Genomic DNA, 10,397 nt, shown 5'->3' with positions numbered 1-10,397 from the left:
GCCCTCTCCTCCTCCCTTTCCTGTACTCCTTCCGGACATAATCCCCATCTGCTGCTGCAGTCCTCCAGCCCCTCTTGCTGGATGACAGCTGCAGAAACTTGTGCCTGGGTATGTTTACCCTTATTTAACCCTGGGTTCTCATCCTTCATACCCTCCCCATGAAGGGAGGAGGTACTACAATTTTACGTGATCCAGCATGTGGAGACTTGCACTCTGGACACAGAAAAAGTTGAAAAGGTCTGCAAATATGCTAGTGATGTGTGGGAGTAGCAGCAGTATGTTTTCTGGTTGTATGTTTGTTCTCATTAAAGAGATTTACTTTACTTCACACCCATAGGATAAAAATAATGAATGCTGCTGTACCAGCTAAGAAGTACAGTGGTTCTGAGCTATAAAGTTTTGCTACAAAGCTGAACACATAAACAAGTATTCTGAGGACAGAAAATAGTGGCTAGTGGGAACAGTAATGTGAGATGTCAGAGGAGTTCATTCCTTTTGATAAACTAGTTTATATTCCAGCATGCTTTTTCTCATGTTGATAAAGTGTCAATCTTAGCTATGACCTTTGCTATTTATGACCTTTCATGTAAAGTTGCAAGGCAAAAGGGAAAGATAAACAACTTGAACAATACAATTAAGGCAAACCCAGAATTCAGTCAATGAGAGACACCAGTGTTAAGTAAATCATCCCATGGAAACAGAGCTATTTGAAAATGCAGTGGCATCACTTACAGTACAGTGGGCAATTAGTTTTAATTAACTTCAAATTCTGACACATAGTTAAAAATAATCTTTTCTGAGTGCCCAGCTAGACAAATGAAAGTTAGGCCATTTTGTTCTGCTAGAAAAAGCTATTACAAGTATTATAATGATGCTATTCACACTTCTATTATAAGTATTATGTAATCTTTTTAATTTTTTATGAAATAGTACTTTTGGAAGATTAACTTGTTCTGTACCATAAGCCTTTGAATAAGGGCACTGTTTTCCAAGAAGAACAGATTGAATTTTTAGAAGCTCTTTCGAATTCATTAACAATTTCTCTTTACCAAGTCCAACATGTTGTGATTTTTACCTGTCAGGGAGGAAATAGCCAGGAGTTCTTGTAAGGTTATCAGAAATGACAGGCAGCTTTTGATGCATATTTTTAAGGTTAAATATGGCACTTTAAATGTGATGCTGTACATCTGTCACTATGGAAGCCCTAAGCACAAATTTTTGGGAGGTAAGGGGGTGGCTGCTTTGCATTACAACTGCTCGACGGAGCATGTATGCCCTGTCACAACCTGCAGTAGAGTCCACATATCCCTCTGTCCTGTGCGTCTAGCCTGTTGGACCATTCTGGAGAGCAAAAAATTACTTTCTATAAATGTTGTCTTAGCAACATATTTTTATGAAGTTCAATGTTTTAAGAGAACGTGGTACTCAGAAGTGCTCCACCAAGAACCGAATGGCAGTGATGGTCATTCTTACAATGTCAGTAGGTTCCTGCTAATGAGGCATCTGTCTGATTGCCCCTCTGGGCCTGCCTGCACCCTGTGGGAAAGGCAAAGCAGAGAATCTCAAGTTTTTGCTGATCCAGGCAAAGACCACCACTCGACTTTGGACAGCAGCCCTCTTGGACAGTCACTTATTAGCTGCAGGTTTGTTGCTATGCTGGGTTATTTTCAGACCTGAACTCTTCCCTTGGAGGCAGATGGGATGTCCCTATACTATAATGCTTAGCACTGTGAGTTTGGTGCTGGTGTTTGTGGAACCAGCTGTGAATTCTTGGTGTTCACTGTGATATTACTCTCATGCTGTTGGGAGGAGGAACTTCTGAAAGGCGCACAGGAAGTTACTGACTTCTTTAATATGAAACCTATTGCCATTATTAGTCTTTTGAAGTATGTGAAACTAGAGCTAGATACTTCTGCTTACATTATGCAACCCTTACTCCTTGAGTAATCTACTTGTTTCCCTTGGGCTATGTAGTAGCTTCTCGCACAAGTAAGTTCAGAACCTTCTTGCTTGTCCCAGTTAAATTAATTTGCATGCTGAGCCATGCAGATAAGGGCAAAGAGTTATATTCATATTCTCAGCTGCTCAGTGACCAGGATGCTTTAGGAAGAAGAATTCAAACAGAATGAGCTGGTGTTACTGAGATGGGAAAACTGTTTGTTACCATGCAGTCACCTTCCTGTCGTGTTCCTCATGCATCGTGTCAGTTATCAGCCCTGGGAGATGCTGTATTTCTGAGTAAGAAAAGTCTGTGTGCCTTTTCCTCCCTTACATCTCCAGTGAGATTTTAAGATGTCTATTTCTTGGGGCAGTCTTTTTATGACAAAAAAAAAAAGCTGCTCTTCTGGGGAGAGCTGATGTTCTGATGTTCTCAGCTGATCTCAGAGAAAATACGTAGCAGCCTCTGGTGGCCAGGGTGTGATTTGAAATTATGATCTAGAGAGGGAGAACTCTGATATGTTGCACATGGTGTAATCTCTAAATAAGCATAGTAGGTCTGCTTTCTGCCAGAGGAGACAAGTCAATGGGCTAAAGGATTTTTAGTCTGAACCAAAATAATTGCGCTCTCACTGTTAAAAGGAAATAGTAGAAAATTACAAAAAAGTGGAAGTCTCTTCAGCATTGTCTATAGGATGTTTTCTCTTAACTAGTGGCTGTCCTGACTTGCTGGGTTGTTGTACCAATTGTATTTCTTTCATAGATCTTTTGTTGGCTGGTGGTCTAATAATTTTTTTAAAAATGAGTGTTATGGTATAGTTAACAGCTGTGCCTTTCAGGCATGATTTTTTTTCTTTCTCTCAGAAAAAAAAGTACATCAGGCACTTTTAAACTGTGCATTTGAATAGCTCTGGTAAAGTGAAAAATACCTGTGAAATAATGAGGCAGCACAGGAATACTGCATTCTGACCATCAAAAAGGTCTGCACACTTTTTTTCCATGTGGAGTACATCCAACACAGGAAACAATTCATGCTATGGCAGCATACTTATTCTCCTTGTGCTCAGTACTTTGAGTGAATGAGAAGAGAAGGAAATGGGCTCTCTAAACAACAAAAAAAAGAGAATGATAGGCTTATGCTGGTAATTTTTCTATTAGTTTCATAGTGTTCATCACTCTAACAGGATGAGAAAATTTTGAGTAAAATTACCAGAAATAATTTTCTAGCAGTGCTTTTTAGTCTTGGCATAGTTATGAATATTTCATGCATGACTTTTTTTACTATTAAAAATCTATATTTAAACCTTCATACTCAGCTTTAAAGTTTGCTCTGACTTGAAATATAGTAGTCTTCAGAAAATAGATTTAACTTTCTTAAAAAAAGAAAGAACTGAAAATTATAAAAACCTGAAAAAAGAAACTTGTCTTAATTACAGATTCTTCTGGACAGAGGATTTTGCATGTCTTTTTTGAGGCTGATTAAGTTGTTTTTTAAATGAAAATCAGCTTATGGGCTCATTCCAGTGACTTAAACAGGTCCCTTAATTTTACTTCTGAGTAGTCAGCTGAGTTCTTCAGGTGCTTCAGTGAAACATGTACCTTGGACAATTGGACCTCTAAAGATAAAATAAGGCTTTAGAGACTAGATTACTGGCTTTTTTGGAATGGCTGAGATGCACACAGTAAGGCTTCACTCTGGCAGCTGAATTGGCAAGAGCAGACCTCGTGTCCATTCAGTCCCATTGGTGGAAAGTCCAGTGTTGGAGATGAGCTTATTTTAAACATAATGGAATTAGTCCAGCTTCCATTTAAATTGCTGGCAAAGCTCCAGCTATATTCAACAAGAGAAGGGCTGAGGCAACAGGCACACAAAACCCTGCTTCTAGGCCTGATCCCAGCTTTTCTTACACATCCAAAGCTCATGCTGAGTATTGTGGTCACTTTAGCAGGATTAAGACTGAGCGGATTGTTTGGGCAGATTTATATTGCTATTCATTGTAAGAAGTACTGATACAGTTCTTAGTGATGTACGGTTAATAAATATTCATTTGTTAAAACAACAATACACCTGTTGACAAGGTAAACTGTGATTGTTCCAAGCAAATTGCTGAAGTGTGGTAGAATGTCATGTACAATAATTGGTTAAATGGCTCTTCTGTTATCTGTAGACCCCTTCCAGCAAAACACTTAGTCATGTGTTTGCCATTAAGCACCTGACTACCTCCACTAAAGTCAATCTGACTACCCTGCTATATGTGGAGCACATGTTTTGGAGAAATAGGGCCTAAATTACTTGGGGTCCACTGTATTCTGCCTGTGGTGTGTGTTCTTAGTCCTCCGGGAAGTCAGTTGTGCCTAAACACAACACTGGGTCTGATCAGCATTTTTGCAGCATTTTGCCTGCCACTTTACACTTTGTCAGTGGGTTTAAGTAGCAATCTTGCATGCTCATTTGTGCCATAAGGTTATAATTTGTCACCAAAGTAGCGTCAGGAAAGAGGTGTGTGAGTTAAGTGTCAGCTCAGAGATGCAGGGCTGTCAGGGAGGCCAGCATTTAGCTGTGGGCTGTGTGAGTGTGTGTGCATGCACATCACCTGTGACTACTGAAGGTGATAATGTTATGGGTGATTCTGAGCAGCATGTTCTAGAACATTTCTTTTAACTGAAAAGGCATATTTAAATGTATTCAGACATGTCAGTGATAAGGAAATGCCCATTTTCTAAATTACCCTCAAACTTTTCCTTTTCCCTTTCTCCTATCTGCACTACCTTAAAAAAAAAAAAAAAGGGAAAAATGTAATCAGTGACAAAAACCTACACTGGAACAGTGTGTGTGTGGTCTACATATTTTTTTGCAGAGGGGAAAAAAATTCGGACTCCAGCCTGAAAAACATAACAGGCCATCTTTAATTCATGCTTCTCAATATAGTTATTACAAAACCATTAGAAACATAAATGTTTCCTTATGTATGAAGTAACCAGTATTACATATATGGACATACAGTTCACTGACACTGAGTTTTCTGTTGTATCTGTGTACATGGATAATTCAGGTTCCTTAGCAGTACTTTGAACAGGGGAGGGGAACTGGAGATATAGTAAGGGGGAAATGGAGATAACAGTAATGTAATGGACTGTCCTCTACTAACAATATGAGGACCAATTAAAAAATACAAATAAGTGACATGACTTAACACAGCCAGAAGAAGACAGGTGAGGAAAAGAACACCCATCATATAAAGATGAGGCACTAAAATAAGTCATGATAGAAAAGGATTAGCCATTTGGGATGTGAACTTGCCACCCACTGAAAACAATGGCAAAAATGCACTGAATTAAATGCCTCAGGCCTTTGCACAGGACTGATTATATGCTATTCATAGAATAATATATATGCCAAATAATGTTGTTATTTGTCAAGTAAATTATTCAACAGATCCATCATCCTACCATTTCTTTTCTGGCAGAACTCCCATTGAAGTCAACAGGAGCATTGTCTGAATAAAGCCTTTTAGGATTGGGCCTGAGGTTAAACAAAAAGCAACTGGGGCAACTTGTTCCTCTTCCTTGGGTTCATAAAACCACACACTGGACAACAGGTAGGCAGCCGGAGTGGTGTACCTTATGATGCTAATTGTTCTTTCACTGATGCCGATTATTCCCTCATCTCTCTTTACCTGTTGTCACCTTGATTTCGGATCTGATCCTGCTAACATATGCGTGTGTATGTAACTTAAACCTTGCCGGTGGTATAACGCATACCAAGCTGAAAACAAAGTTAACCTATATCAGTGTCTGTGGGCTCTGGACTTCCTGGGGGTCAGCCCTTTGGGGTGTGCTGTCCTGGGCTCTTGTGGCTGCAGGACGAGCAAAGGACTGCAGCTCTGACCTGGGTGAGCAGGAGGTTTCTAAGGTGACTGTTTCTCTGCTTTTGAATGTAGAAGCCTGATTATATGGTTGGCTGGTACTTCCAGTTTGTTTTTTACTTTACAAGTTAAATGTTCTGAATCAAATTGGGTGGGGTTTTTTTGTTTTTGTTTTTAAAGGAGAATTAATCTCTTGCTGTCTTGATAGGAACAAAATTAATACAAGCAAATTGCTTTAAAGGATTTGCACTTCTAGCTATTAAAATACAACTCTGGCAACTATCTACAGCACTGAGCTCAGCCTCTCATTACTACCTATGAGAATGTATAATGGTTAAATTAGCTGCAGGTGGGCTCCCCTGTTGCTCCAGAAGCACATTAGAAGCATCTTGAGGGTTGCAAGTAACCTTAAAGAAATCAGACATAATGGCCTCAAACAATAGTAATTCTTGTAGCTCGTAACGTGCTCCATATGCCTGAAAGGTACTGTGCAAATAGAGCTGTTTGTGGGAGACTTCTTGGGTTTGGCTTCTCTGGAAATTGAGTGTTTTTGTGAAAAGGAAAATATTCACGGATGCTGAGCATAGTTCTGTGTTGAAATTTGTGGTAAAGCAGTTGATACCGAAGCATACTTAGGGTGGTGAAAAGATTGCAGAAGACCTCTCTGATGGTGACACCAGTGGTCTCAGCCCCAGGAGGGGTCCGTGTCCCTCAAAACAATATAGGACATAACTGGCTTTTGTACAAATCAACAATTTATATATGCAGTTGGTACATAAGGATGTGTTTCTTGGTGCACGGTTTTTTCTAGTCTCTGCAGTGACTGTTGGCTGGAGTTAACACTTGTCTCGTGAAGACTCTTCCATGGCCTCCATGTCATCTGCTAGGAATTTCAGAATCGAAGCAAACCGTGGGTGATTTTCCAGCCTGCTGTGCTGAGGGCTTTTATATCTACCGCTCTGTTTCCACTCCGTACCTGTTTTCGTTGATGACCCACGTTCCTCTCTCCTCTGCGAGAGCGTGTCTCCCTTGGTATAGATCTCCCTTCTCCTGAGACCCTTCAGTGACTTGAGTTGACCCAGACTGGGACTTTACGGCCTGGGACTTTACGGCCCGCAGAGGCTGTACCGATGCTCTGCACGTATGGCTCTGGGAAAACTTTTGTGTACAACTTCCCGTGAGGCTGCGCAGCAGTACATCAGCGGTCCCCAGAGCTACCTTTTGCTGCCTCGCGTGGGTTAGCGCCGTGGGGGAGTCCTCGGTGGGGCTGGAGGGGACCCGGCCTGGCCCGAGGTCTGCAGGGTTCCCTCCGTCAGCGCTGCTCAAGGCTGAAGCCCTCGGGCCGGTCCGGGGCGGGCGCGGTGTCGGCGCGGCTGTACGGGCGGGGCCCGCAGGGCTCTTCCTTCCCTCTCTCTGTCTCTCCCTCCTTTCTCCCCTAATTGCGGCAGAAGCCAATGAGCGGGGGGCGGCGGCGCCCCGCTCGGACCCCGCGGGCGGGCGGGGAGGGGCGGGGGCGGGCGGCGGCGGCCGCACTCGCCGAGGGGGAGCGCGGGGGGCGGGCGGGGGCAGCGCCGCCGCCGGGACTGGCGCCCGCCACCGCCGCCCGGCACACGGCCCGCGCCCCGCAGCGCTCCGGGCCGGCCCGCGGCCGCCGGGGGTGCGAGATGGCCGCTGACGGGAGCCGCGGGGTCCTGGGGCTGTGGCTGCTGGCGGCGGCGGGGCTGTGCGGCGGGGTGGCGGCGGGCAAGTCCCCCAGCTGCCACGAAGTGCGGACGGCGTTTCAGCTGCGGCAGATCGGGCCCCTCAAGCTGGTCCCTGACGTGCCCACGGCCGGTCAGTACCGACCCACCCGCGGGGTGGCTTCTCCGCGCCGGGGGGTGCCGCGGGCGAGGGTTGCTGCGGGCGGCCCGGGGCCGGGCGGCCGCGCCGGCCGGGCTCGCCTCTGCCTGCGCTCTCGGAGCAGCGGGGCTCCCCGGGGGCGGCGGCGTCCCGGGGTCCTCCCGCGGCTCCGGTGCCGCCGTCGGGGGCTGCGCGCCTGCCTGCGAAAAGCCGGTGCACCGCGGCTGCCTTCATCCAGCGCCGGCTTTCCTGCCGGTCGCAGGTAGCGGGGAGCTCGGCGGCTTTGGCTCGCCTCTGACTGAAATAATTTAAAAAGACTTCCTAGGAAGAGAGACCAGAATGACCCCTCCGTTTTTACATTGTGCAGGTATTGCTTATTGGTCGCCACCGTAAGCACCAGACCTTTTTTCCCCGCGTTTAAGACCGGTGTGATCCCTTTGCGAAGTACCTAAAGCAGAGGCTTTCTCTGGTAAAGGATCCCTTCTTAGAAGGCAAAGTAGCAACCGAGTCGTTAAGGAACGCTTGCTTTGCTGACCAGATGTAGGGATCCCCGGGCAGGCTGGTGAAGATATTGTAACTTCTGAGTTAAGAAGAGTTACCTTGCATATGAATTCAGGAACGTTGTCGTAAGGAAAGGCAGTGGTAACACCTTGGAGGGATACGATCAACAGAACTTAGCTTTTGCTTAGTTAAGCAGTAAGTCTGCAGTGCTTAATATTTGTGAAAGTTGTTGAGTAGTGTGGTGTTCCCTTTTGCCTTTTCATACAGTTCCTGAGCAACGCGTGACAGCAATGAAATGGAAAAGTAAGACGCATAAGAAAAGATTTTTTGCATATTCTGTAATTACCCTGTAGAATTCATTGTAAGGGGATAAAGTACATTTTAATGTCAAAAAATGATTAAACTCTTATGAATGACCATGTATCTATCTAGATAATGAAGTCACATCCCTGACTCTTACATGTTTTAAGAAAATGTTTACAAGAACTGGAATAAAAAAGCAAAGACTATCAATCTCATGAAACAATCTCTAGCTGCTTCATGCTAGCGCAATTGCCTGTAGGTGTGTGGTGGTATAAATGTCAATTTGGGTTGTTGCTTTATTATTTTTTCACATTTTTTTTAAAGCAGTTCAAAGCCTGCTAAGTTTGATGGAAAGACTTCTTAAATAAGTTTTGGATATGTTTTCTGGCATGGGTTTCTGTCTTGGAGACTAGATTTGGTAGGCCATTGGGATGGTCTCTTACGGCAACTCTTATGGCTGTAAACGATTGCACAGTGTTGGTGATCTTTACCTTTGCTTTGCATAAAGTAGTTGAGATGACACATGGCTGTAAAGTTGTCCATGAGCAACGAATCATTCCTCATTTTGTGGCAAGAAGAGATTTGCAGGAATGGCGTTTTGAAACTTGAATTACAATACTGTACTCTTGTGGTGATAGAGGCATCAGATCACACTTGTCTTTGAGAGCTAAACATGAAAGCTAGTAAAAAAAGAGGTAAAACAAGGCTTTCCCTCCATTTTGAGGCACGCTTAACCCTCTTTACTGAGCTTTTTCTTGAAGAAATTCTTCAAACTTTAATTAAATTGATTGTTTTACATTTTCTATAAAATTCTAGTACTGTAGGTGAAACTTGGGGAAAATTGTGCACTTCCAGAAGGAAGGTGTAGATGCTGTGATGCTTCAGAGAGGTTTCATTGTATTCTTGTGTCATATTGAACTTTCCTATTGAATAACAAGCTCTCAGAAAATAAATAGCATGAGAGAAGGTGAGGGAGGGTAATAAGCTTTTAAATTTTAGCTCATAAAGGTTTCTTTTGAAGAGGATGATTGGAACAGAGGAGAGCTGAGGAAAAGTGGTACATATTGATCTTCCCTGTTCATTAAGTATACTCAGCTCTACCAAAGCTTGTGTGTTTTAATGATATCTTGCCAGGCAGTAGTGCCTCCTGTCTTGTGCCCTCTTTTAATTAAGTACTGAAGTGTTTTCCAGTGTTTTCATCTGGCAGCTATTATCAGTGAATATATCTTAATACAACCTCTCCCTTCTCTCTCTCTGTCACATTGAGGCTCATTTTTTAATGTATTTTAACAACATACAAATGTTGAAGCATCTCCCCTGAAGACTTCAGACAGTTGTCAGTTAAAGTAGAAGAGAGGAAGAGTGGCGGGGAGCTGGGGGTGACACTGGAAAACAGCGTGCTCAGCTGAATCTAGCACTGAATGAAGCCTGTGGAGAGCTTCCCACTAACTTCTGCTCGTGTGGGCCAGACCTGCACAAGCACTGGAGTGCTCCTGAGTTGTCTATGTGTCTTTTGGCTTGTTTTCTCTAGAAAATGGAACTTTTGCAGTCCTGTTGTCTGTTTACTAGATATTTTCAATCACAAAAGTGTTGAAAGCCCTTGGCTAATCTCAAGCCAGTATTTATAGGCTTAATATAACAAATCTGACAGAGGTTAAAGTCTTAAGGATTATTAAATTCTTATAACCTTCAGGAAAATCAGCAGCTTAGTTGAGGAGAGAGGCCCAACTCAGTCCAGGGCGAGGGATCAGCAGGCAGGCTGTCAGGTGTACATTTTCTCTCTCCTCTTATGAGTGGTGCCTGTTTCACCCGTAATAAAATTAACTCCAAATATTTGGGAGAGTTTGTAGCCTACACCCTCCTGTGGTATTAGTCATGGTTGCAGTGTGGAAGTTGCACACTGATGGATCCTGGATACAATGATGGATCCCAGATACGAGCTTCATGGGG

The 10,397-nt window shown here is 43.7% G+C and overlaps 1 protein-coding gene across 2 annotated transcripts in view; it reads left to right on the top strand.

The window, feature by feature from the left end:
- Positions 1-7,330: 7,330 nt before the first annotated feature.
- The window catches only part of LOC140653919 (glypican-5-like), a 406,660-nt gene continuing 403,593 nt past the window's right edge, over positions 7,331-10,397 (top strand). Inside the window, exon 1 of one of the 2 annotated variants that reach the window (XM_072866654.1) lies at positions 7,331-7,637. In XM_072866654.1, the coding sequence (XP_072722755.1) occupies positions 7,469-7,637 (169 nt within the window). In that variant the 5' untranslated portion in view covers positions 7,331-7,468. The remainder of the gene's footprint in view (positions 7,638-10,397) is intronic. The other variant, XM_072866655.1, reaches the window with a different exon arrangement.

This window comes from Ciconia boyciana, chromosome 7 (assembly GCF_034638445.1).
Source record: "Ciconia boyciana chromosome 7, ASM3463844v1, whole genome shotgun sequence".
NCBI classification, from domain to species: domain Eukaryota; kingdom Metazoa; phylum Chordata; class Aves; order Ciconiiformes; family Ciconiidae; genus Ciconia; species Ciconia boyciana.
Note: the sequence above shows the minus strand (reverse complement) of the source record. Positions and strands in the feature narration are given on the sequence as shown.